Source organism: Littorina saxatilis, linkage group LG4 (genome assembly GCF_037325665.1).
Source record: "Littorina saxatilis isolate snail1 linkage group LG4, US_GU_Lsax_2.0, whole genome shotgun sequence".
NCBI classification, from domain to species: Eukaryota; Metazoa; Mollusca; class Gastropoda; order Littorinimorpha; family Littorinidae; genus Littorina; species Littorina saxatilis.
In genome coordinates, this window is record NC_090248.1 from 38,628,879 (window position 1) to 38,652,985 (window position 24,107).

General features: G+C 41.6%; 2 protein-coding genes across 2 annotated transcripts; one reads left to right on the forward strand and one right to left on the reverse strand.

The window, feature by feature from the left end:
• The first annotated feature begins 178 nt into the window (after positions 1-178).
• On the forward strand, positions 179-15,165 carry LOC138964701 (solute carrier family 41 member 1-like). Its single transcript, XM_070336724.1, has 9 exons — positions 179-234; positions 950-1,516; positions 3,313-3,492; positions 3,962-4,106; positions 6,867-7,013; positions 7,489-7,710; positions 8,689-8,823; positions 9,416-9,564; positions 10,210-15,165. Exons 2-9 carry the CDS (start codon positions 971-973, stop codon positions 10,393-10,395), a joined length of 1,710 nt encoding a protein of 569 aa, XP_070192825.1. The 5' UTR covers positions 179-234; positions 950-970; the 3' UTR covers positions 10,396-15,165.
• An 891-nt stretch (positions 15,166-16,056) lies between these two features.
• LOC138964702 (uncharacterized) lies at positions 16,057-22,052 on the reverse strand. Its single transcript, XM_070336725.1, has 6 exons — positions 21,842-22,052; positions 20,853-20,971; positions 20,159-20,210; positions 19,190-19,352; positions 18,523-18,631; positions 16,057-16,500 (listed from the first exon to the last, which is right to left on the reverse strand). Exons 1-6 carry the CDS (start codon positions 21,969-21,971, stop codon positions 16,312-16,314), a joined length of 762 nt encoding a protein of 253 aa, XP_070192826.1. The 5' UTR covers positions 21,972-22,052; the 3' UTR covers positions 16,057-16,311.
• Positions 22,053-24,107: the final 2,055 nt, after the last annotated feature.

Here is a 24,107-nt window from a genome sequence, read left to right on the forward strand (position 1 = left end):
CGCAGAAAAGCAAGATACAAAAACAAACATTTACGACTAGACTTCATTTTATGTAAACTTACCAAACGATATAAAATAAAATTGTGGCTTCTATGTGTGTTATACTCTCAATTCCGCTTGGACTTTGATATAATTGGGTGTATTTTTGATTTGAAAGATTTGGTTGAAGAGTTTCCAGCATGGCCGTCCAGTGATGTGTTACAGTGTTAGCAGATCTATCGAAGTCAACAAGAGGTAAGGTTTCACACGTAACTTTCGGTTTGAATGAACAATTCTATCTAAGGGGAATACAGAGTTTTAATGTAGACTACAGGAAGTGAAGGACTTCATTCATTCTTGCGAGGAGTGTGTTTCATGACACGTTGTTCTGCGGAAAAAACAGCTGTGGTTTGGCTGGGCTGCTCCCATCACTGTCGTCAGTGTGGACAGTGTCGTTCAATACTAAGAGCTACGGCCGTTATTATCTCACGAGACCCAGTCGTTATTTAAATCAAAAACATTAGATTTTTTTTGTTATGTTGTGTCAGTGTATGTGAGTGTACACGCAGTTGTGTGTGTGTGTAAGTTGTAACTGTATGTGTGTGTATTTTCTGTCCAGAGAAGTGAATATTGTCACATTTTTCAAATAAGGCCTAAAAATAAAATATGTGTGGTTACGGTAACCCGATCTACCCTATTTTTAGGGGCCGATCCTATAACTTTTTATTACATTTGTCAACAAAAAACAAAAAAAAACCGAGTGCAAAAAACGCAATGAAAGCGAAAGCGCCCGTGTCGCACACTTATTTCCGTCAAGTAGGTTTAATTTGTACACATTAGAAAAAAAAGTAAAAAAAAAAAAAGTGATTGCCTACCTACCTACCCTATTTTTTTTGGCTATGTTACCGTAACCACACCTATTATTTTTTTTGGCCTAAGAAAGTTTCTACCTAACAGTGTCTGTGTGCAGCATGGAATCAGCATTTCAAGGATGAGTCAGGCCCAATCAGAGTCTCCGCAGCTACGCAGTCGCAAATCAAAAATGGTGCCTCGCGTAAGCCACACCCCAGAAGAGGCTCAACTCTGTGGGGGTGAGGCAGTAGAACTCAGAAGTTTAGGGGGTGATGACACTTCCACAGGAATTTTGACTGAGTCTGCCGCTGCAGACGGTAAAAATATAACAAGAACTTTATTGGATCCCACACTTTCCCGCAACGGCATTAACGCAGAGACAAGATTTTCAACACACAACCACCAAAAAGACAGTGATGATGATGACGATGATGAGGACGAAGATGGTGGTGATGGAGATAACGACAGACGGCCTTTACTGTCCGGCAGCGGGAGTGGCCGTGTGGAGAGTGAAGTGATGAACATTGATGGCGTGATCGTGGAGAACGAGGCGGTGGGGGTGGTGCTGCTGCAGCAAGCGGAGGACAAGGAGTCGTCGCTGTCCATCATGCTGCAAGTGCTGGTGCCCTACCTCATCGCCGGCTTTGGCATGGTCGGTGCCGGCATGGTGCTGGATGTCGTGCAGGTGGGTTCTCTTCAATCGTTTCATGGTTGTTTCTTGATGAAAACAGATCTATTGGTTTTTAACATCCTTGTCTTGACTTGTTCTTGAGTGACACTCCCACCCTCACCCGTTTGTGTGAAAGCATTGTGCTAGATGTTGTGCAGGTGGGTGGTCCTCATTCGTCATTGTTTGTTGATGAGAAAATATTGATTAATTTTTAACATCCTGGTCTTGTTTTTGAGTGACAGACTGACACTTTTACCTTCACCCGTTTGTGTGTTCAAAAGTATGGTACTACTATAAGATGTTTGGTGGCTTGTTGACAGACCAGCTTTTTTGTTGGTCCAAGGGGACCATATCGTCTTTTGTTTCATCTTTATCTACCAAGGCCGAAGGCCGCGGTTGATAAAATTTATATGAGACAAAAGGCGATATATGCTCCCCGAGGACCAACAACAAAGTGCTGGTCTGACAACAAGCTACCAAACATCGTTTTTGTTATCATTTTGGTTGTGCAACAAAATGCACAATAACCCACACAGGGAGACGAATTTTTAGAATCCAATTCCGGGCCACAAAGCATCGTCACAGTAGCACGAGATAACACGTCAAACTTGTAAGTGACGTCAAACGTAGCTTGTTGACGCTTTTCTTCCAGTCTGAAAATGTACAGAGCTGCGATCATACCTGTGAATTCAGTAAGTGTTGAGCATATTTCTTTTCTTTTAAGTGTTTATGACTTTTCGTTGTGGATTTTGCGATTACAGAGATAAGTTGCAAATTGACCATGAGTCGCCGCGGTAATTATCAACATTGATTGGGTCTTTGAGAGTGAATGCTTACAATCGTTGTCCTCGGAAACACAAATCCAAAGCCACGATGGTTCCACACATCAAACAATCAGCCTGATTGGCTTTTACTTTGACAATCCACGTTTCACATGAAAGCTCAAACCCATTCACCACCTCGAGTTATTGCATGGGGAACATGAGATTTATTTACCAGGTGTTTGTGAATGAAAACTCGTGAAAATGATGACAATACTAGATGTTGTGCAGGTGGGTTGTTATAATTCATGTTTGGTTTGAATTTAAACGTTTTGATTGTAATTTGTATACTGTAGTATAAAAATGTGATATGTAAGGATCCCTAATTCATGTTGCTCTTGTTCTGTAAGTCACTAAGTGTAACTCAGACTCACAGTCACACCCCTTTGTGTGGAAAAGACTTGCTTGGTTAAGTTGTTCATTTCCATGCTTCTTAATACAATTCTCTCACTCTCAGTTGCCAGGAGAGTAGGTTCTGCATAACTCTTACTTTCCATGTTTATAGGTGTTTAAAAAAAAAGTACTCGATTTTCTTTCAATACTACAGACAAGTCAGTTAAACTTTATTGAAATCATTTTTGCGTGATATTGTGGTCAGTTCATAGAAATTTTGTCCCCAGTTCACAGCTTTCAGTTGAGATCGTCTGTTTCTTCACACCACGTGATCAATGTATAGCCACCCCATTTTCCAATGACAGACTGCATCCTCATTGCCATATTGTTCATTACATTAGGGAATGTTCTGGATTTCTCTGAGAATGTGGTGGGGCTCCATCCTGTTGGAACCACTGTGTTGTCATTCAGATTTCAATTGTCCCTTCTCTTAGTTTTTCCATTTCTCGGTACTGATGTTTCAATGTCTTTTGGGGTACTTTTTTTTTAAGACACCCTATACTTCCCTTTGTCAGTAGATTCTTACTTTTGTTTTGTTTTTGGTTTTTTAAATACATTGAAGTTTTAATGTGATTGTAACATTTTATTTTTGTGCAGCATGCTGCAGTTTTTACAACAGTAACAGAGTTGTTCATACTGGTGCCCGCTTTGCTGGGGTTAAAGGGCAATCTGGAAATGACGCTGGCTTCGCGACTCTCAACACAGGCCAACCTTGGCAACATGGACACAAGGCGGGAAAAATTCAAGATGATTGGTGGAAACATGGCGCTTATTCAGGTACAACTACAAGATCTATGTTGTAAAGATTTAGACTGAAAGGACATAGATCTACTCACTTTTTAGATTTAACTTCTAAGTTCTATGTCAGTGAGTGTAATCAGTGCTAGTGATGGAGTTTTCTTTTACTTCTACCTTCCGCATTGTAGGAAAAAAAACCAATGACTTGTGCAAATCTAAAGGTTATCCCAGAGGAGAATTCTGTGCAGGAAAGATGTCAAAACTTACCAGAAATCATCTCACTGACAAAATAAACAATATTTCATCTGATTGATAATGATATTTATATATACACTGTATATATATAGGATCATTATATGTAGATACTAGATTGCTCTGAATTCTAAAACCTTCTGGTTAGATGTTTTAGTTTCTATTTATTACCATGAATGTCTGAGTTTGTCAGAGAAATTACACATTGCAGCATCTGCTAAAACTACAAGTTTGAATGGTAGAGGTGTGATTTCAGGCACAAGCCACAGTGATAGGATTCCTGGCGTCCATGTTTGCCATGGTGATGGGCTGGATCCCTAAAGGGGAGTTCCCGCTGGACCACGCCCTGCTCCTGTGTGCCAGCAGTCTCTTCACTGCCGCTGTGGCCAGCTTTATCTTGGGTAAGAGAGAGAGAGAGTGGGCTAACTTGTGTGTGTGTGACTGTGAGACAGAAAAAGAGAGAAAGAGAGAGACTGACGTGTGTGTGTGTGTGTGTGTGTGTGTGTGTGTGTGTGTGTGTGTGTGTGTGTGTGTGTGTGTGTGTGTGTGTGTGTGTGTGAGAAAGAGAGAGAGTGCAAACTTGTGTGTGTGTGAGTTAGACACAGAGAGAGAGAGACTTAGACTTAGACTTAGACTTAGAACATTTTATTGACATAAAGGGTAAACATTTTAAGCCAAGGGCCTAATCTTACAACGTGCCCTTTACATTCACACTAACACATCTGCACGCATATAAACAACATAAGAGAGAGAGAGAGAGACAGAGACAGAGAGAGAGAGAGAGAGAGAGAGAGAGAGAGAGAGAGAGAGAGAGAGAGAGAGAGAGAGAGAGACAGACAGACAGACAGACAGACAGACAGACAGACAGACAGACAGACAGACAGACAGACAGAGAGAGAGACAGAGAGAGAGAGCAAATACAGGCAAACCTGTCTATAACAACCACTGAAGGGACAGACCAAATGTGTTAGTTATAGACAGGTGGTTGCCATGAAAAAATAAATATTTATATATAGAATACATCCTCCTCAGTGATTCTTTGACATGGTCGAAAGGACGTTAGGTCAGTTTGACCTGGATTGAAAATATGTATAGGTCTAAACGTCATTGCTTACATACAAATTGTTCTGCCTGAAGACCTTCTACATGTCAAAACTATCAGACAGTCTACCGGCCAGGGGTCAGAACAATTTGTCAGATCGAAAAAGTATAGGGTAACGACTGAAGACCAAAGCCTAAGAACAACACTGCTTATTTGTGAAACTGTAGGAAAATAAGTGTTTGGTTTTTTCGTTTATAGAAAAGATGTTAGCGAATAAAGTGATCTGCAGAACTTTGTTCAGGATGAACACACAGCTGCTGTGTCAGTCAGAAATACAATATCTACCTGGTAACATCTGGCTCTAAGTTAATGAACAATTTAGGACACTGGATACATATCAGACAAAGTATAGCACAAGAGAGTGATACTTAAACACTTGATATGATCGGTGTATGCAGGGATTTAGGTCTCTGTCTGGAAAATCAATAAACAGTGGACAAGGATTAGAACAGATGACGTGTTTTTAATCTGTAACAGCTGAGCGCTGTTGTTAATTATTTGAAGAAGAGAGAGGCCCACCAACAGCTTGTTTTTGCAGTCGTTGAATTTGCAAGCTGTCGTTTAGCTGCACTTGATTGGTTGGGTCTTGCAACTGAGTCATTATATAACTGTGAATGTACTTAGAGTGGTGAGATTTAATGAGTAAAGCTTCTGGACCTTGAATATTAATATCACACCATCCAATGCGGGTTCCTCTGTTTTCTTTGCATCAATAAGTAGTGTATATAGACATAGACAAAGAACACTTTATTATCTCAACGAGGAGAAACTCAGGTGTGGTGTATACAGCATTACAATAAACAACATAAAACGTAAGAACATAATAAAATATCGAGGATATATGTGTACACAATTTGCTGTCTGTCTGTCTGTCTGTCACCCATCTTCTCTCTCTCTCTATTGTCCAATGGCAGGTACATGTAATACAGTACTTGTGTCAGCATAAATCTCTTATCTTTGATAAGAGCATGTTTGGCTGAGTTATATTGCAGTCAGAATTGCTTTTCGTTTTGAGACCAGTATGATAACTAGTGTGCCTCCTGGGTACTGAAAGTGGGGGTAGGGTCGGAAGGGGGTGGGGTTTTATATGGGTAGCTACAGACAAGGAGCCAGACCCCTCCCACCTAAACAAAAGGGGAAAAAAAGCTTGTTAATCAGTTTGTGCTCGATTAACACGCTTGCTGTTTAGAATTTTAGAAAGACTTAGTTTTTGCTGTTTGTGATGCGTACCGAGGCATGAACAGACTGGGAGAAACTTAAACCAGACCCGTCAGAGAAGCAGGGCCCTTTTACTGGTTAATCCCTTCACAGGGTTTGATCCTGCATTTTTGTATCATGCCACGGGGTGTGTCCGTACCTCAATTGGTAGCACGCTAGTCCTAGCTTTTTGTAACCAGAATATCACTATCGGTGTGGGCTCCAGTCCCAGGTACGGCAGGGAATTTTTGTGCATATCCCAGAGTCGACGTTCAGTGCAGACTCCAAGCAACTGGAATCTTATCAACGTCATGTGCATGTTTTATGCATGCAAAATGATCAATGCCCACGTTAAAGATTCTGAGTTTCCAGCGAAAGTCTAGGGACTAAAGTAAACACAAAGACACCATGATAATTATAATAATAATAATAATAAAACATTCTTCGATAGCGCTGATTCACTGCCAGATAACAGTCTCAATCATGGCGCTTTAAAAATCCATCATACAATACAAGCATTAATAGTTAACATTTTATAAACAACAACCAGATGCATATGATACTCTAGAAGGTTTAAAAACAACCAGTCAACAAGCAAACTTATTTGGCACATTCACTCACAAGTCACATGCACGCATTACACCACAGCTTCAATGTCCTAATTACTTTGCTCTTTTCAGTAAAAGGCAGATTTGTACAGGTGAGTCTTCAGTTTAATCTTAAAGCTGTGGTCTATTTATGACTTTCCGGGGCTACGAGGTTGAAAAATAGGGATAAAATCATGTACAGAATTCTGTACAGCAAACGCTACCCGAAACCCCACCTATATGGCGTGTATGACCTTGAGAGTTTTCCTGCACAGGTTCCCTGATGTGTGGCGTGGTGTTGCTGTCTCGCAAGGTGAAGGTCAACCCAGACAACGTGGCCACGCCCATTGCCGCCAGTCTAGGGGACCTCATCACTCTCGCTCTGTTGGCAGGAGTTAGCTCCCTTCTCTTCTCTGCTATAGGTGAGACAATGGCAGTGGTGTTTTTAAATTTGTGGGGAATGTTTTCAGGCATAGTTCCCTTCATTAAAAGCTTATTCAAACAACTTGATGCTGGTTTTTTTTTCTGAGTGGAAAGTAAATTCTCTTGAGCAAAAGAATAACTTTAAAAACAGTTTTCTTTCTTGGCTGGAAGTGTGCAAAACTTAGCTTTACATACACAGGTAAAGCGGTTCAAAAGGGAAAAGCTTTTTGCATCAAAAATGCTTTGAAGAAAGGAACTTCTGGTTTATGTTTTGAAAGTATTCAAAGATGTTGTGGACATTTTATTTTACTAAATTGTTCCTTTCTTGTCACTTAAAACAAGTATCACTGGTGTGTTCTTCCTGCTGCTGTTGGTAAAGAATAATACTTAAGGAAGATCCGTGTCAATATTTACACTCAACGACATTTTTCCAAATGCTGTTCACAATATGTATTCTTTTTTTTATCCCTACAGGAAAATATCACTGGCTGTCGCCAACCATTATAGGCGTGTTCTTCCTGCTGCTGCCTCTGTGGGTGACGCTTGCGGCAAAGAACAAGTACACCAATGAAGTGATCTACTCCGGCTGGACCCCTGTGCTGTGTGCCATGGTCATCAGTTCTTTGGGCGGTGTCATTCTGGACTTTGCCGTCACAAAGTACCACGGGATTGCCGTCTTTCAGCCTGTCATTAATGGTGAGGTGTTTGTTTTGTCTGTAATGTACATGGATGAAATCTGTACTTAGATCCGCGTAATTATAGAACTTCTCAGCTTCAAGGGAATCTTCTTGTAACCCCTCCCCCTTTCAACCTCTAAAAGCTTTTTCATTTATACTCCTCGTCCATTCCCTGAATATAAACGTGTAAACCTTTTGTACATTGTGGGAGGTTTTAGGTCGTTGTCATTCTTTATTTTCTAGTGTTGCACATGTGCTTTGTGTTTTAAGAATCAGAGGTCCACCCTTTGGGACTTGTGTTTAAATTTAACCGGCACGGTTGGCCTAGTGGTAAGGCGTCCGCCCCGTGATCGGGAGGTCGTGGGTTCGAACCCCGGCCGGGTCATACCTAAGACTTTAAAATTGGCAATCTAGTGGCTGCTCCGCCTGGCGTCTGGCATCATGGGGTTAGTGCTAGGACTGGTTGGTCCGGTGTCAGAATAATGTGACTGGGTGAGACATGAAGCCTGTGCTGCGACTTCTGTCTTGTGTGTGGCGCACGTTATATGTCAAAGCAGCACCGCCCTGATATGGCCCTTCGTGGTCGGCTGGGCGTCAAGCAAACAAACAAACAAACAAACTTGTGTTTAAATTAGCTTTCTTTCTGTTTTACTTACCTTGTTGTCTACACATAAGAAAACTCTTTGGTGTCTCGTGTCTGTTTCTTATGAAAGAAATGCGAGACTGTAGCAGGTAACTGGCTTAGCATACACGTATGCATCATCAGGTTTTTGGTTAGAATAAGTTAAAAGTATAAAGTCCGTGAATCCATAATTAAAAAAAGTAACCTTGTACAGTATGTGGGTAGTCAAGGTATCAAATGATTACGTTACATTACTGCTAGTTTGTTTTAGAATGAAATTGTAAAGCACCTGGAGCCAACTGCTGGAACTCGCGTTATAAAAACGCTATTTATCATTATTATTATTTTTATTATTATTATTATAATGTCACTCAGGTGTTGGCGGTAACCTGGTGGCTGTGCAAGCTAGTCGCATATCAACCTTCTTGCACCGACGCGGGCGTCCAGGGCAGATAATAGCAGGAGCATCTAAAGGCTGTGCCAATCCCTTTACTTTCTTCTTTGGCAAAAGTAAGTTGCTGAGCAATGAAGAGATGTTTTCTTGTCATTGCACAAAAGAGCAGTTATAGCAGATTTTTAGTTACTTATACTGATATACAGGCAAGTTGACTTTTGTGAAACTGAAAATTCTTCAAGAAAAAAACCCAGCCCTAACATAGTCATTATGTCAAGTGGAGTGAAGAATAAGAACACAGTGACACGTATGGTATGAACAAAATATTTGTCAAATTGAAAACTTTAAGGAAAACAATCCTCATCCAAAATACTGTCAAGCTCGAGCATACAGGAATCTAGCTCCTATCTCTTCAAAGGATGCTTTAGATAAAATATTTCCCTCAAAAATTCCGCAAAACCACTTTGAATTCTGATCAGACTTTGGCAAACGGAATTACTATGCATGGAAAGTAACTCGTAATATCCGTACGTTCCAAGCAAACACGAGTTTTGTACCATAGAAATGACTGCTGTATATACGCAGCCCGGTAGTGCACAATGCTCTGCTGTAACGACTGTATATGCGGACTGTCACAGATGTGTTAAAGTGATCGTTTCAGCGGCAGATCAGCACCTCTGATAAACACGGCTGATGTGTTTGTTGCAGCTGTAAATGCCCGTGCGGCACGAGTGTTGTTACTGCTGGTGGTGCCAGGCCACCTGATCTTCATCTACACCATCTACTACATGAAGGCTGGCCACACCTCCATCACCATCCTCTTCAACGTCTTTTACCTGCTGGCTGCAGTTTTACAGGTAAAGGCTCACCTTTTTGGCGCTTTCTTTTTGTCATTAACAGCTGTCCTTCATTGACCCCGAAGTTGACTTTGTGAAGACTTCCGAAGTCTACTTCGCCCGTTAATATCAGACTAAAGTTTTTGAAAGGAATGTGATATTTCAGATTAAAAAAAAATTTGTTCATGATCTGTACTTTCTTCTTCAACAAACTGCACTTTTTACAGCGAAGTATACAGTACTTAGTGCACTAAACCAGTGTTTTCAAAGAGACAAAAACAGCAGTGCATTTTTTTCATATGCACTCTCATTCCAAACATGCTACACCCTTTAGGATACCGCATACTGGATAAGGTAAAATGCTCTGTGAGATCAACTGTAGAATTTCCACAGAAATATTTCTTCCTGCAACTGCAAGATAAAAGCTCAAAATCGATCGTTCTTTTCTTTCCATAGTTTGCTCACTAAAAGTGAAATGAAGTAAACAATCATGCTATGATCCACTAACATGGAGACATGCAATAACAAACAAACACTCTTGGCATCTAGGTGCAACTTCTCATTCAACACTGATTAAAACGTGCTTCATTTCTTAAACTGTTTTATTTCATAAGATTCATAGCAAAAGGTGATTTGGATTCAAATACGCCTTGAATATATCCCCAGGTTATACTGCTGCTGTACATATCACAGTGGATGGTCCACAAAATCTGGAGCATTGGAGATGACCCAGACAATGTGGCTATACCCTACCTCACCGCTATAGGGGACCTACTGGGCACAGGCTTTCTGGCTTTGGCTTTCCACGCCCTCTACTTGATAGGCGACAGAGACGCTGATCTAGGGGAGTGAAGGAGGTGTTTGTGTCCTGTCCGCGTTGAAGTTGTGATATATACAGATGTGCGGAATTCCTTTCACTGTGAAATATTTGCTGCCATTTGTTTTAACAATGCAATAGTCAGTGTCTCACGTTGGAGATGAAGAGAAGTTGAGAAACATTTGGTTGAAAAACCTCCCTGAATAAGAGTAAGTTTTGTTGAGTTAATGCTAAACATTTCTGGGTTATAGAGGCATGGCAAGGTTTTTTGTAACACAAGACAAATATGTCAAAGATACCATCCTTCCCATGTAATTCATCTTGTAAATCACCATCGATCCATATACCCAGGCTTTTACATGAAATAAGAGCATCTTTTGTCTTGGACACATACCAAAATTCTACAGCCTCGCTGAATTAATTTCATGACTGACACCTATGTCCGTCTGCCAAACTAATTTGGTCAAAAATCGCACTCTTCAGAAGAAGAACCGGACTGTTGATTTTTGGTGGAAGGATGCTTTTCTCGGGGCTGGGATGTAGCTCAGTGGGTTGCGCGCTGGCTTTATCACCAGTTCATGGCTATCTGAGTCAACTTTTTGCAAACTCTCTTTGGTGTCTGAACATCCTCGTGTGCACACCTGCGCATGAAAAAGATCCCAAGCTCACAGCGAAAGTCACAGGGTTTGGAAAACACGAAGGCTTGCAATGCATTATCTCTCATCTCTCATTATCATGATCGTATCTTAAAACTTCGATGAGGCAAGCCAAATGCTGGCATGTCGAAGAAGACAGCCACAGTGGGCTTGTTCGAGTCATAGGATCACACTATCACACGATATCCTCAGGGTATTACCAATACTTGTCCCAATATAGGCCAATAGGTCTAAGAGGACTTTAAACCCAAATAGACGGTCAGTTTAATGCTTTTCTCTCAGGCCTAAAAAAAAAATAGGTGTGGTTACGGTAACCCGACCTACCCTAATTTTAGGGGCTGATCCTATAACTTTTTATTACATTTGTCAAAACAAAAAAAACAAAAAAAAACCCAAGTGCAAAAAACGCAATGAAAGCGAAAGCGCCCGAGTCGCACACTTATTTCCCTGTCAAGTAGGTTTAATTTGTACACATTAGAAAAAAAAGTTAACAAAAAAAAAAGTGATTGCCTACCTACCTACCCTATTTTTTGGGGCTATGTTACCGTAACCACACCTATTTTTTTGTTTGGCCTCATGTAAAATCATGGACAGATTTGTAGCGGTTTGCATGATCTGTTACATGGCAAGTACTGAACTCGGCATTAATGAAACTTTGTTTTGGATGAGCTACCATGTGAACGTACCCCAATGACTCCCATGATGCCCAATATTGTCTGCTCAAGAACCCTTATGCAGATCCCTGGATGCCCGAAATCTGTGCTATATGACACATATCTGTTTCCGTTTCTACTGGCTTCCTGCGAGCTTTGAGCATTTATAATTTTGGAACACTCTCTGTTGTTTCTTTAAAATTTGAAATGGACAGTTACTTCCTGTGTCACAGGAGGCAAAAGGTTAATGTAATCGTCTTTCAAGAACATTGTTTGAATTATGGGGGTTAAGACACGTGATGTTCCACAGATTTGTGATGTTTGTGTGTGTGAAAATGTACAGAGAATTTGACTTGACACCGTAGAAGTCAAAAACACTCACTCACAGATATGTATTGATACATCTTGTTAATATATTTTGTGCTATTTCAGCTGAAAAGATGTTTGCTTGCGTGTGATTTTGACCATGATGATGATATTATATAGCTATTCTGATGGACACGTGGGGGAATTCGGGGGCTGTGATTGGATGGTCTCTTCCGATCATCAAAGCATAATGCTACGGAAGTCGGCCATTTTTGCCAATATCCAAAAGCATATTGGCAATAACAAAGACGCATGGTTCCGGTTTACCCATCTGTACCACACGATGTTTTAATCGACAACAGCATACACTGACAACTTGAAATTCTTCTCGGGAATGTTTTTCAGCTTTACAAATGTCGATAGCATACCCTTTCTGCTAACTTCCCGATGAAACAGGACTAAACCAATTATTTTCTGTCCCTAAACACCACAAAATGCCCAAAGTCGAAAGATGTAGTACAAACAGGGGAGTAAAACGGAACAGCCGTTTTTGTGTGCCTGTGTCAGTTGCCGACTGACACAAACTTTCGCATTCGGCTTTTCTTATCTCGTAACTCCACACTAAATACCCCACTTCCCCTCTGAAGTATTGATGTACAACCCATGGCACTAACATTCATGTAGTCGTTTATAACTGAGGTTGAAAAATTCGCTTCATGACGAGACAAGTATAAATGCCATTTACCCAAACTGAAAACTTCGCTGCCGTCTGCTCGCGTTGTACGGATTAGCTGTTCTCTTCTCCTCCCCTTGTTGCATCCTAGTTCTTCAGTTGTTTCTAGTTTTCCGTTTATGTTGTGTTTTGGTCTTCTTCATAAGTAGTCTTGTTCAAAATTAAAAAAACCTCAAACTTCTTTTTGTTGTATACGAATGAACTAATAAAAAGCTGTTTAACAGCTGTGTTGTCAAATCGAGTTTTTTTCCAAAGTCAGTGTGGCGCCTGCGCAAAACTAATGCGCATAAGAAACGGCGTCTGCTATCAAAACCTGAGATCAACGCATCGACGCAAAAACTGTCATTTTGTAAGTTTGGAACAACAAATCAAGGTCAAAACAGCTATATAATCGCTATTGTGTTTTCAGCGTAGCAATAGGGTCCGATATTTAGACTCGAACAAGTATAATGCGACTCGTCTTCAACTCGTCGGCATTATACTTGTCTCATCTAAATATCGGACCCAGTATTGCTACGCTGAAAACACAATAGCTGTTAATATTTTGGACAGTGTCTGAGAGATGAGAATCTGATCACCTTGTATGAGGAATGTGAAATCTTGTGCTGTAAGAACATCGAAATACATGCAGATAGTGTTAATGGTGCTTTTACAGATGCATTTTATGTACACAAAAAAAGACAAAAAGAATTTGCCAGTGGGGAAAAAAAAATCATGTGAAAATCCAAGAAAAGTACTTTGACATCAAGGAGAATGGATTGTCTTTTTACATTATTTCAATCAACTTTGTTTTATCATACAGGTGGATGTCACTTTTATAATATGATGTGGTAATTTACTGGTGAGTGTGTGTGTGTGTGAGTGGGTGGGTGTTTGCATGCATGTGTGCAGTGTGTGTTTGCAAGTGTGTGTGTTTGTGTGTGTGTGTGTACATATTTTATGTAAATGTATTATATTTAGGTGAAGGGATAATGAAAGCATAAATGTGATTGTTTTTGTCTTGTCTGGAAAAACTTACATTTCAGGCAAACAAATTTGCAGACTATCTTCAAATACACCATCTCTTCTATTTTACTGACAATGTGACAGCCTCAGCTCAGTGCCTTTCTCTGCTTGCTGTCTATCAACTACAAATGTGTGAAATAACATTTAGGAAGGACAATTCTGATGCAATACATGCATTCTCATTTCTCAGACCTCCCTAAACTCTTCATGTTGCAATTTGCACATGGAGTAAATGTTACCATTTATATTTAATGTATGCTTGTTTTGTTTTACAGAAAGATTGTGATGAGTGGTGGTTTTGGACTAGCTTGTGTGTGTGCGTGATAGTGTGTGAGAGAGAAAGATCGAGAGAGAGAGTCCAGAGTTTATGTACAAATGTGCCTTTTATGGGAGAAAAAAAGGAATATAAAATACATGTAAGATTGTGTGGATACTTGCACAAGCAACTGTGAATTTATTTTAAGAAACATGATACACATCATCAGGTTGTGTGTGTATGTGTGGTTGTGTGTGTGTGTGTGTGCGTGTGTGTGTGTGTGTGTGTGTGTGTGTGTGTGTGTGTGTGTGTGTGTGTGTGTGTGTGTGTGTGTGTGTGAGAGTACTATCTCACAATAATGACTGAGTAATGAATGTGTGCGCCCCGCGGGTCAGGGGGAGTCCCATATTGGTTGGGACGAGAAAGAATTTACCCGATGCTCCCCAGCATGTCGTAAGAGGCGACTAACAGATTCTGTTTCTCCTTTTACCCTTGTTAAGTGTTTCTTGTATAGAATATAGTCATTGTTTGTAAAGATTTTAGTCAAGCAGTATGTAAGAAATGTTAAGTCCTTTGTACTGGAAACTTGCATTCTCCCAGTAAGGTAATATATATATTGTACTACGTTGCAAGCCCCTGGAGCAAATTTTTGATTAGTGCTTTTGTGAACAAGAAACAATTGACAAGTGGCTCTAGCCCATCACCCCCTTCCCTCCGTCGCGATATAACCTTGAACGGTTGAAAACGACATTAAACACCAAATAAAGAAAGAAAGAATGAATGTGTGCAAGACTAAATGTTAGACAGAATGCTCAAAAGAGAAAGAGAGAGAGAGACAGAGAGAGATTTTGTTTATATTTTCCCTAAAAGGGCTGGCAGTTTTCAATTATGAAAAAGTGGACTGGTACATGTATGTACACATAAATATCGTGGTTTTAAAACACATTTGTAATGTAAGTACATTTGCATGTTCACTGTTTAAAATAACTTGACAAATAGCAGGGACTTATTTATTAAGTTACGGTTTTGAGAAGAAGTTTCTTATACATGTATGTTCCAGCAGGGCTACTGGTGATGAAGGCTTCAGTGTTATTGTGTTGTTGGTGAATGTTTTATCTGCTTACGTTAAATATATTATTCAGTGCAAATGAGAAATGCATAGAGAATTTCACAATAAACCACATGATCCTGCAAAATATCTTTGTAATTTCTTGGACAGCTTTTGTGTTGGCTAGTTTTAAAAAATACAGTAATAGGAATTGTTAATGTATCTAAGTAAAATTAAGAGACTTGTGCACACACAAACATTCACACATGTCAACTTGCATGTGTAGACTCCCCCCCCCCCCCCCCCACACACACACACACACACAAGCTCCTGTATGTACCGTTTGTAAAAAAAACCAAGATTACTACTTCTTATATTTTAAAACCATGCAGACCCAACACACTGCAGATATCAACAGATAAGAAAAGTATGTCAACAGCATTGTTTCCAGATGAGACCAGATAATCTCATGACGCATTTACTTCCAGTACAGAAGTATGACAAGCAGCTATCAGAAAATGTTTTATAAAACAGTAAAACAGGTCAGATGTTATTGTCCTAAGGCCTTCATTTCTCATTTAAAACACAATGTGCTACAGCCACACTTTAAAGTGTTATACCAACCACAAATGGTCCATGACAGCCACACTTTAGAGTGTTATACCAACCACAAATGGTCCATGACAGCCACACTTTAAAGTGTTATACCAACCACAAATGGTCCATGACAGCCACACTTGAAAGTGTTATACCAACCACAAATGGTCCATGACAGCCACAACGTGCATTTGATGGTTTAGCTGTGAAACTGCTGGAAGTTTAAAAACAATATTTAACTCATTCATTGTTAGAACAAGTCTATCATCTTGTGTTGTGATGATAGTCTGTAAGTTAATCTGGAAATTTGAAACTGAGCTAAGTTATGATTTATTATCGGAGATTCCTGGGGGCAGAAGTCTTGTAGTCTTTGTTTTATTATAACTGATGAAACTAATGGAAGACGAGGCACAACATTCACTCACACACACACGCACACACAATCGTTTGACTGTAGATCAGAGCTTTTATTAGTAATACATGGCTGCATTAAAAGGATGAGAAGAGAGTTCGCGGGTTTCATACATCTGGGGACGCATGCACGAGAACGGGCCCAACTGGGTTGGACCCAAGCGCTGGGTCAGATTGGTTTCAATCTTTAAAAAAAAAAAATCAATGTCAACCAATCCGATCAAGCGCTTGGTTCCCACTCACTATGGGCGCTTTCTTGTTCACACCACCCCTGGTGCTCTGGTGTTCACCAGTTGGGATGGGCTCCGTCATAGAACTGGCAGTGGATGTGGTTGCCCTCGTCCAGGGGCAGACCACCGTGGGTCTTGCACTTGGTCATGTACTCTGAGCTGCGTGCATCGTTATGTAGGTCCACAGCCAGACCCGAGTAGTGGCGTGAACTGCAGCCGTGGCAGGCTCCTGATAGCTCGTTGATCTGAACAGGTAGAGAAACACACACGTTCATTTTATGGTTATTTTACAGTGGAACCCCCTTAATTGTAAGATCCCAACATCCCACTCCTGCCCAACCAATGTTACACTTTCCCTCTTTTAAAACTTTGTTTTCTTACATTTTCTGTTCATAACATATGTAAATTTACCTCCATTTTCAGGCTCCTCCGCCGCCCCCCCCCCCCCCCCCCCCCCCCATTGTTTTAAGACCCACTTTTCTGATATTCATGTAGTTTTAGAAGAGGGGTTCAACTGCTGATTACGAATCTGACAATAAAACTCCGAATCAATACAGAAGTTATAAGCTGACTTGCAACAGCCAATAGAACTAATACAAGACTGAATATTTTGTTGTCTACAACATTCTTGCAAAAGTAAACCAGTCATGACTTTTCAGTGTAGGCTTTGAAAATCCACACGGAATTGACTCACTCTTATCTCCATAGTTAAAATAATTCAGCCTGCCCAAAAATTGTAATGCTTAGGGAAATCACACAGTCCTAAATCTATCAGCGTGTTAACGTTCACATATTTAATACTAGATGATTACCCGCTTCGCCGGGTACCGGCTTCGCCGGGAAGAAGTAGAGCCGAATACCAGGCTGCGCCTGGGACCCGGCAAAGCCGGGTGTACGCCGGCTTTGCCGGCGCACGAAGGAAAGGAGATAAACGCGCAAAACACTGGAGACCTTCTAAAAATAGTAACGTGCAGTGACCTTCTAAAAATAGTAACGTAGTAACGGGAATATGGATTGACGCCACACGGAGGAAGGGAGATAATCGCGGCTGAAAACACTGGAGAAGATAAGGAAGAGTTACTGGTAGTGGATCCCGACAAACAAACAAAAAAATCGGTTCAGTGCGCACAGCGCGCTGAGAGCACGTGTTTAAATATCTCATCGATGAGGTTGTGTCCGGGGTGTAGCTGAATACGGTGTCCAAATTTGAAAAAGATCCACTCCGAGAACTTTGGCCGTGCATCGCGAACAGACAGACAGACAGACAGACAGACAGACAGACAGACAGACAGACAGACAGACAGACAGACAGACAGACAGACAGACAGACACTAGTCGTATATATATATATATAGATAAGAAGGAATCAGCCATTCAGCAACCATTTGTACATCACACAAGCTTGCCCATATCATTAACTCACTGAATTGGTAAAAATCCAAAATGAGATAGACCGCCAATGTTCCAAAACTCAGAATCAGAAAACAAGAATGCACTGACGTGACAGAGACAGACACAGAGAGACAGACACAGAGCAAACGCCAGCAAGCAAGGATATGGTATGTTATTGGAAAGTTTAATTTATGACAAAACAAAACGTTACAGTCACTGTACTTGGACCCAGCGGTCTTTTAAGTCTGTCTGTCTGTCTGTCTGTCTGTCCACTTTACCGACCGCTGGCTCAATACCGGCACGGTTGGCCTAGTGGTAAGGCGTCCGCCCCGTGATCGGGAGGTCGTGGGTTCGAACCCCGGCCGGGTCATACCTAAGACTTTAAAATTGGCAATCTAGTGGCTGCTCCGCCTGGCGTCTGGCATTATGGGGTTAGTGCTAGGACTGGTTGGTCCGGTGTCAGAATAATGTGACTGGGTGAGACATGAAGCCTGTGCTGCGACTCAGTCTGTCTTGTGTGTGGCGCACGTTATATGTCAAAGCAGCACCGCCCTGATATGGCCCTTCGTGGTCGGCTGGGCGTTAAGCACACAAACAAACAAACAAACCGCTGGGTCAAAGTAAAGTGACTGTAACTGTGGTTTTTTGGTTATAAATGAAACGTTCCAATTACATACCATTGTTGTTTTCTGATTGTGAGTTTTAGAAGGTTGGCAGTCTACCTAGTTTTGCATTTTTACCGGCGATTCTGTGAGTTGATAATAATTATGGCAAGCTCGCAAATCAGTTTCGTGTTTGTAGTTCATTTTTTGATTCACAGAATGTGTAACTCGATTCATCGATCGGCTTGCCATAGTCTAGGCCGTCATACTCACAATGACGCGTCCGTGGTTCTTGAGGTCCTGAAGGAACTTGAGCAGGTTGAGGCTGAGGCAGGTGGTTCCTCCCGGTGCACCAGGTGAGCGACACTCGGCGCAGGTGTAACTGTGAGACACAGGTAAGATAATGAGATGGACAGGTATTGTCGGGCCGGTGGGTCTGTATACCGCGCAGAGGAGGTGGGTGTAGGGAGAGAAATGGGAAAAGGCACGATCTAACCGTCCCAAAACATGCAGTAATGAGTTCATAACCTTTTTCCAGCCGCTACCCCACCCCCCCACCCCTCCCTTATCTCCTCCTCCTCCCTTCCTGGTCCTGACCTGATCTTCCGTGGTTCTTTTCGACTTCACGAATGGAAACAAAACATTTTGACACATTTTGTGCCCTACGTTTCGACATTTAACAAAACTGTGAAGAACAGATACATAGTATACGTAACGTATTGTTCACATTTTAGGGGAAGCGGGTAAGGCCGGAGGGAGAGAGAGACGGAGAGAGAGAGAGAGAGAGAGAGACAGACGGACAGACAGACAGACACAGAGCGAACGCCAGCAAGCCAGCTACCAGGACATAGAGCACTGTAAAGAAAACATACAACAAAGTCAAAGAACAAAAACATCTAATTATCTAGACTGAATTCAACGACACGCAGCATTGACATACTGAGATCTTTGGGCCTTCAGTCCGTTGCACATGTCGTGCAGGTTGTTGTTGGCATAGGCGCCGTCATGGACACCGGAGGGGTGGACATGGGCCGCTTGGACGTTGGCTGACCCCGCCAGTTCACAGGCCAGGCGCTTCTGCTCAGCGGAACATGACCCCGCCGCTGTCACGAACAAGGACATGAGTGAAATAATAATAATAATGAGGATATTTATATGGCGCAAATCTTAAAAATAGTTCTACCCGCCTCACAAAAATGATTACATTATTTTGTACACAATTCCAACTCAAATAATGATACACACCGAAACATACTAGGAAGGAACTAGGGGAACGTTTACGTCCTCACATACTTATACAGTTTACACAGTTTTAACCCGCATAATGCCAAGTCAAATAATTATATACACATCGAAATAAATTAAAACACAAATTAAAATAGAAGATGTTCGGAAATAACTTTGTCAAATTATTTATGGGTTATAGAAGAGTTGTTTTCCCCAATAGTTGTCATAGAAACACTGAGGCAAGCCTACAATGTCACGTGTAGCTTGCTTCAGTGTTTCTATAGACAAGCGGCAAGGAAAAAACAAGGGAAAGCAACTCTTCCAAAATCCATAAATAGAAAAACACACACACACACACACACACACACACACACACGCACACACACACACACACGCACGATTCAAATTTAAGTTGAATCCTTTAACCGCTTTTGCGGAATAGGGAATAACAATAGTAAAACACAAAACCAGCTCAAAATGTTCACAACGACCATAAAACTGCAATCAGACATTGTGTTACGAAATGAAGATATTCTACAACATTTCCCAACTTTCAGGAATTGAATAAAAGAACGCACGCACGCACGCACGCACGCAATCACGCACGCACACACACACACGCAGTCATCCACAAAGAATCAGACAATCAACATACAATAACAGTCAACAACAATAATCTCACCACACTGCGAAGATGTACCCTTGGTTAGGAAGTTGCCAGCTATCCACATTCGCTGTAGAAAAAAAGAGAAACAGTTGAAAGTTAGCTTTAAAAATACTATAACGTAAGTGGGCTGTAACATCACACAGGAACATTTGCTGCAACTATACCTACTGCCTTCAACTCTGTTCGCGACCCTCTCGGGTTAGTACGAATACCTACCTATCTCCTTCTATTTTTCTGTCTGCCAGCCTCTCTATGTCTGTTTTATTCTGTAAGTCTCTCTGTCTGTCTGTCTTGGCTGTCTATATCTCAATCTCTCATGTTCTCTCTGTCTCTGTGTCTTTTTGTCTTTCTGTCTTTCTTTCTCAGTGTCTGTCTGTCTGTCTGTCTGTCTGTCTGTCTGTCTGTCTGTCTGTCTGTCTTTCTTTCTTTCTTTCTCCGTCTCTCAGTATCTGTCTGTCTCCTGCGCGCGCTGGCTTGCGTGTGCATGCGTGTGTGCGAACAAAGTACAGTCGAACTGCCTCGGCGACCACCCATCGATAACTGACGACCACCGGTTAATTACGACCACCCATAAGAACCCCCGATGTTTTGTTTGCTATATAAGTCACCTTTCCATTGCGACCACCTGTCTTCAACGACCATTTTTGGTCGGTCCCTTGGGTGTTCGACTTTTCAATTAAAAAACTAAATAAGATAAGAGGAAACGTACATTCCCACCATTGGAGACCTCGTACCACTTAAAGCCATCAGTGGTGAGAATACCTCCGTAGATCTTGAAGCATGTCCCCGTGTTGTACGTTCCCACCACACTCGTTCCGTGCAACCCCGCTGTGTGGACAGTATAGACACGTTTTCATCAATACAAGTTTATCATTGAGGGGTGATATTGTTTTGCATTGGCAGTCGTCAAATCGCCCAAAACCATGAGGTCATTTTGGCAGAATGTGCAGGACTGTCTTTAAAAAAAAAAAAAAAGTTTGTACGACGGGGGAAATGACAGGTCAAGGACTGCCTTAAACTTCGGAAACTTGCCCAAAATGTGTATGGCCCCCCCCCCCCCCCCCCCCAACAACAATAAAACATCCCTGTCAAGAGACAAGACAAGACAAGACAAGACAAGACAAGACAAGACAAATTCTGTATTAACGAGGGTAATGGCATACGCCATGGAGAACCTGCTGCTAGGACTGTGACGTTGAATATACTGCTTAATTCATTGTCTCTTGTACGATACAACGGAGGAAAAAACCCAACTCCAAAATGCAAACAAACATAAAAACTCCGTGTCGATTGATAACAGTTTGTTTCCGTTTATTTCTCAAGGGAATATGACTTGTTGACGAGTCAGTCTGGCTACAGCTGTTGTTTTTGTTATTTTAGGAGAGGGGGGGGGGGGGGGGGTTGCGTTATGGGTCAGAAAAAAACCCATATGAGAATATGTCTGAAAAAATCACAGTATTAGTTTTACGTTGTTATTATGCACAAATGTAATAAACTAATGGGTTTCTTGCTTTGCTGAGATAACAGTCAGTAATTTAGTCACACGGTGCACTAAGCTAATAATAATTAGTTACATTGGGGATGAAAGTGGTTTCGTGATGGACTCGGTTTTTCAAACGTGAGCCATCAAGGCTTTGCCTCTTGTTCTTATTCTCTTTTCTTCCCTTTCGGCGTTACATTGTTGAAGTGATCACTTACCCCTGTCCCTGGCACGCACGCCGGTCCCACTGACACAGACGCAGTCGCCGGAGTGGACAGTGGTACCCGACAGGTTGGCTCGGACAGTGGTCAACAGAAGACACACAGCGGTCAACATACACACCAACATGCTTGTCTTTTCTGTATCACTCTGCTTTCTGTCTTATCACGACTCGAGGGCGGTTTAAATGAAACCAACGGGTTCTAGAATATTTCAATAGAATTTATTGGGGCATAGGTTTGAACAGCTGTTGTTTTCCCACGACATTGGCATTTTTTTGACAAGGGTTTCGTCTGCATAGTGTTCTTAGTGGCGTGAGATCTTTGTAAGGACAATTAAGAGAGCACAGAATGTTGAAATGTCGTGAGCTTTATTTTTGGAAAATGTTAAATGCCTCATCACTGATGGCCTGGGTCACAGACCTCTGTTAAAACTGAGCACAGTCTTATCACCGACTGCTCGCGAAAGTGATCAATCGAATTTTATACTACGTACGAAAGTGATCAATCGAATGGTATGCCCCCCCCCCCCACCCCCCAAGATTGCTTCATATCTTTTCTACTGAGTTGTTTTATTTGCCCTTATTTTTGTGGCGCACATTTTGTGCTCCAGATTTTTATTTGGCCTCCATTTTGTTGGCCATAAACTGTAAACAAAAATGTGCTCCAGTATTTTTTGGAGCACATTTTGTGGGGCACTTTTGCAGTTTATGGAGCACAAACTTGTGCCCAAATAATGTGGGATAACTGACATCGTTCGCTAAGGATACACAGTCCTTCTCGTGAAAGCAGTTCTACTGACTATCTCAGATTGGCAAGAGCTTCAATCACACGGGACAATCTCAGCCCTCCGCTTGGACACATACCGAAAATGAACACCATGACTGCTTCCCGTGCAGGATTGGATGTTTTGATGAACTAATTTTGTAGATTGACACCAGTGGCTTTTAAGAAATTGATTCAAAAACAGAATTCCCACTCTACACACTCTACACATAATTCCCACTCTACACAGAATTCACACTCTACACAGAATTCACACTCTACGCAGAATTCCCACTCTACACAGAATTCTCACTCTACTAGGCACAGAATTCTCACTCTACACAGAATTCCCACTCTACCCAGAAATCCCACTCTACACAGAATTCCCATTCTACACAGAATTCCCACTCTACACAGAATTCCCACTCTATACAGAATTCCCACTCTACACAGATTTCCCACTCTAACAGAATTCCCACTCTACACAGAATTCCCACTCTACACAGAATTCCCACTTTACACAGAATTCCCACTCTACACAGATTTCCCACTCCACACAGAATTCCCACTCTACACAGAAATCCCACTCTACACAGAATTCCCACAGAATTCCCACTCTACACAGAATTCCCACTACACAGAATTCCCACTCCACACAGAATTCCCACTCTACACAGAATTCCCACTCTACACAGCATTCCCACTCTACACAGAATTCCCACTCTACACAGAATTCCCACTCCACACAGAAATCCCACTCCACACATAAATCCCACTACACAGAAATCCCACTCTACACAGAATTCCCACTCTACACAGAATTCCCACTCTACACAGAATTCCCACTCTACACAGAATTCCCACTCCACACAGAATTCCCACTCTACACAGATTTCCCACTCTACACAGAATTCCCACTCTACACAGATTTCCCACTCTACAAAGAATTCACACTCTACACAGAATTCACACTCTACACAGAAATCCCACTCTACACAGATTTCCCACTCTACACAGAATTCACACTCTACACAGAATTCACACTCTACACAGAAATCACACTCTACACAGATTTCCCACTCCACACAAAATTCCCACTTTACACAGAATTCCCACTCTATCCAAGCTGTTGATTTTTGATGTATGTTCAAGTGGAAGGATGGCCTTATAAGATGCGAATGCCTGGCCAGGTCTGAGATGGTAAGCCGAATTGTTTCCACAGAAAGGACTGTGCCTTTATAGAATACGTTTCCCCTTCAGGTTCTTGCTCCTTCAATGCTTGCATGCGACACTGTACCAATTGGTGTTTTGTTCCTCTTTGGCCAATCATGCGCCTGTGAATGTCAACTCCAACAGATAAGAACAACGCACATTCATATAAGTGCGTTTTGTGTTTATCAGAAAAGCATCAGGGTCTTCTGCTAAATAAAGTCAGGATTATAGTGCATGTGGTGACCTGGTTTATGATCGTGTGTGTGTGTGATCGTGTGCGTGCCTACGT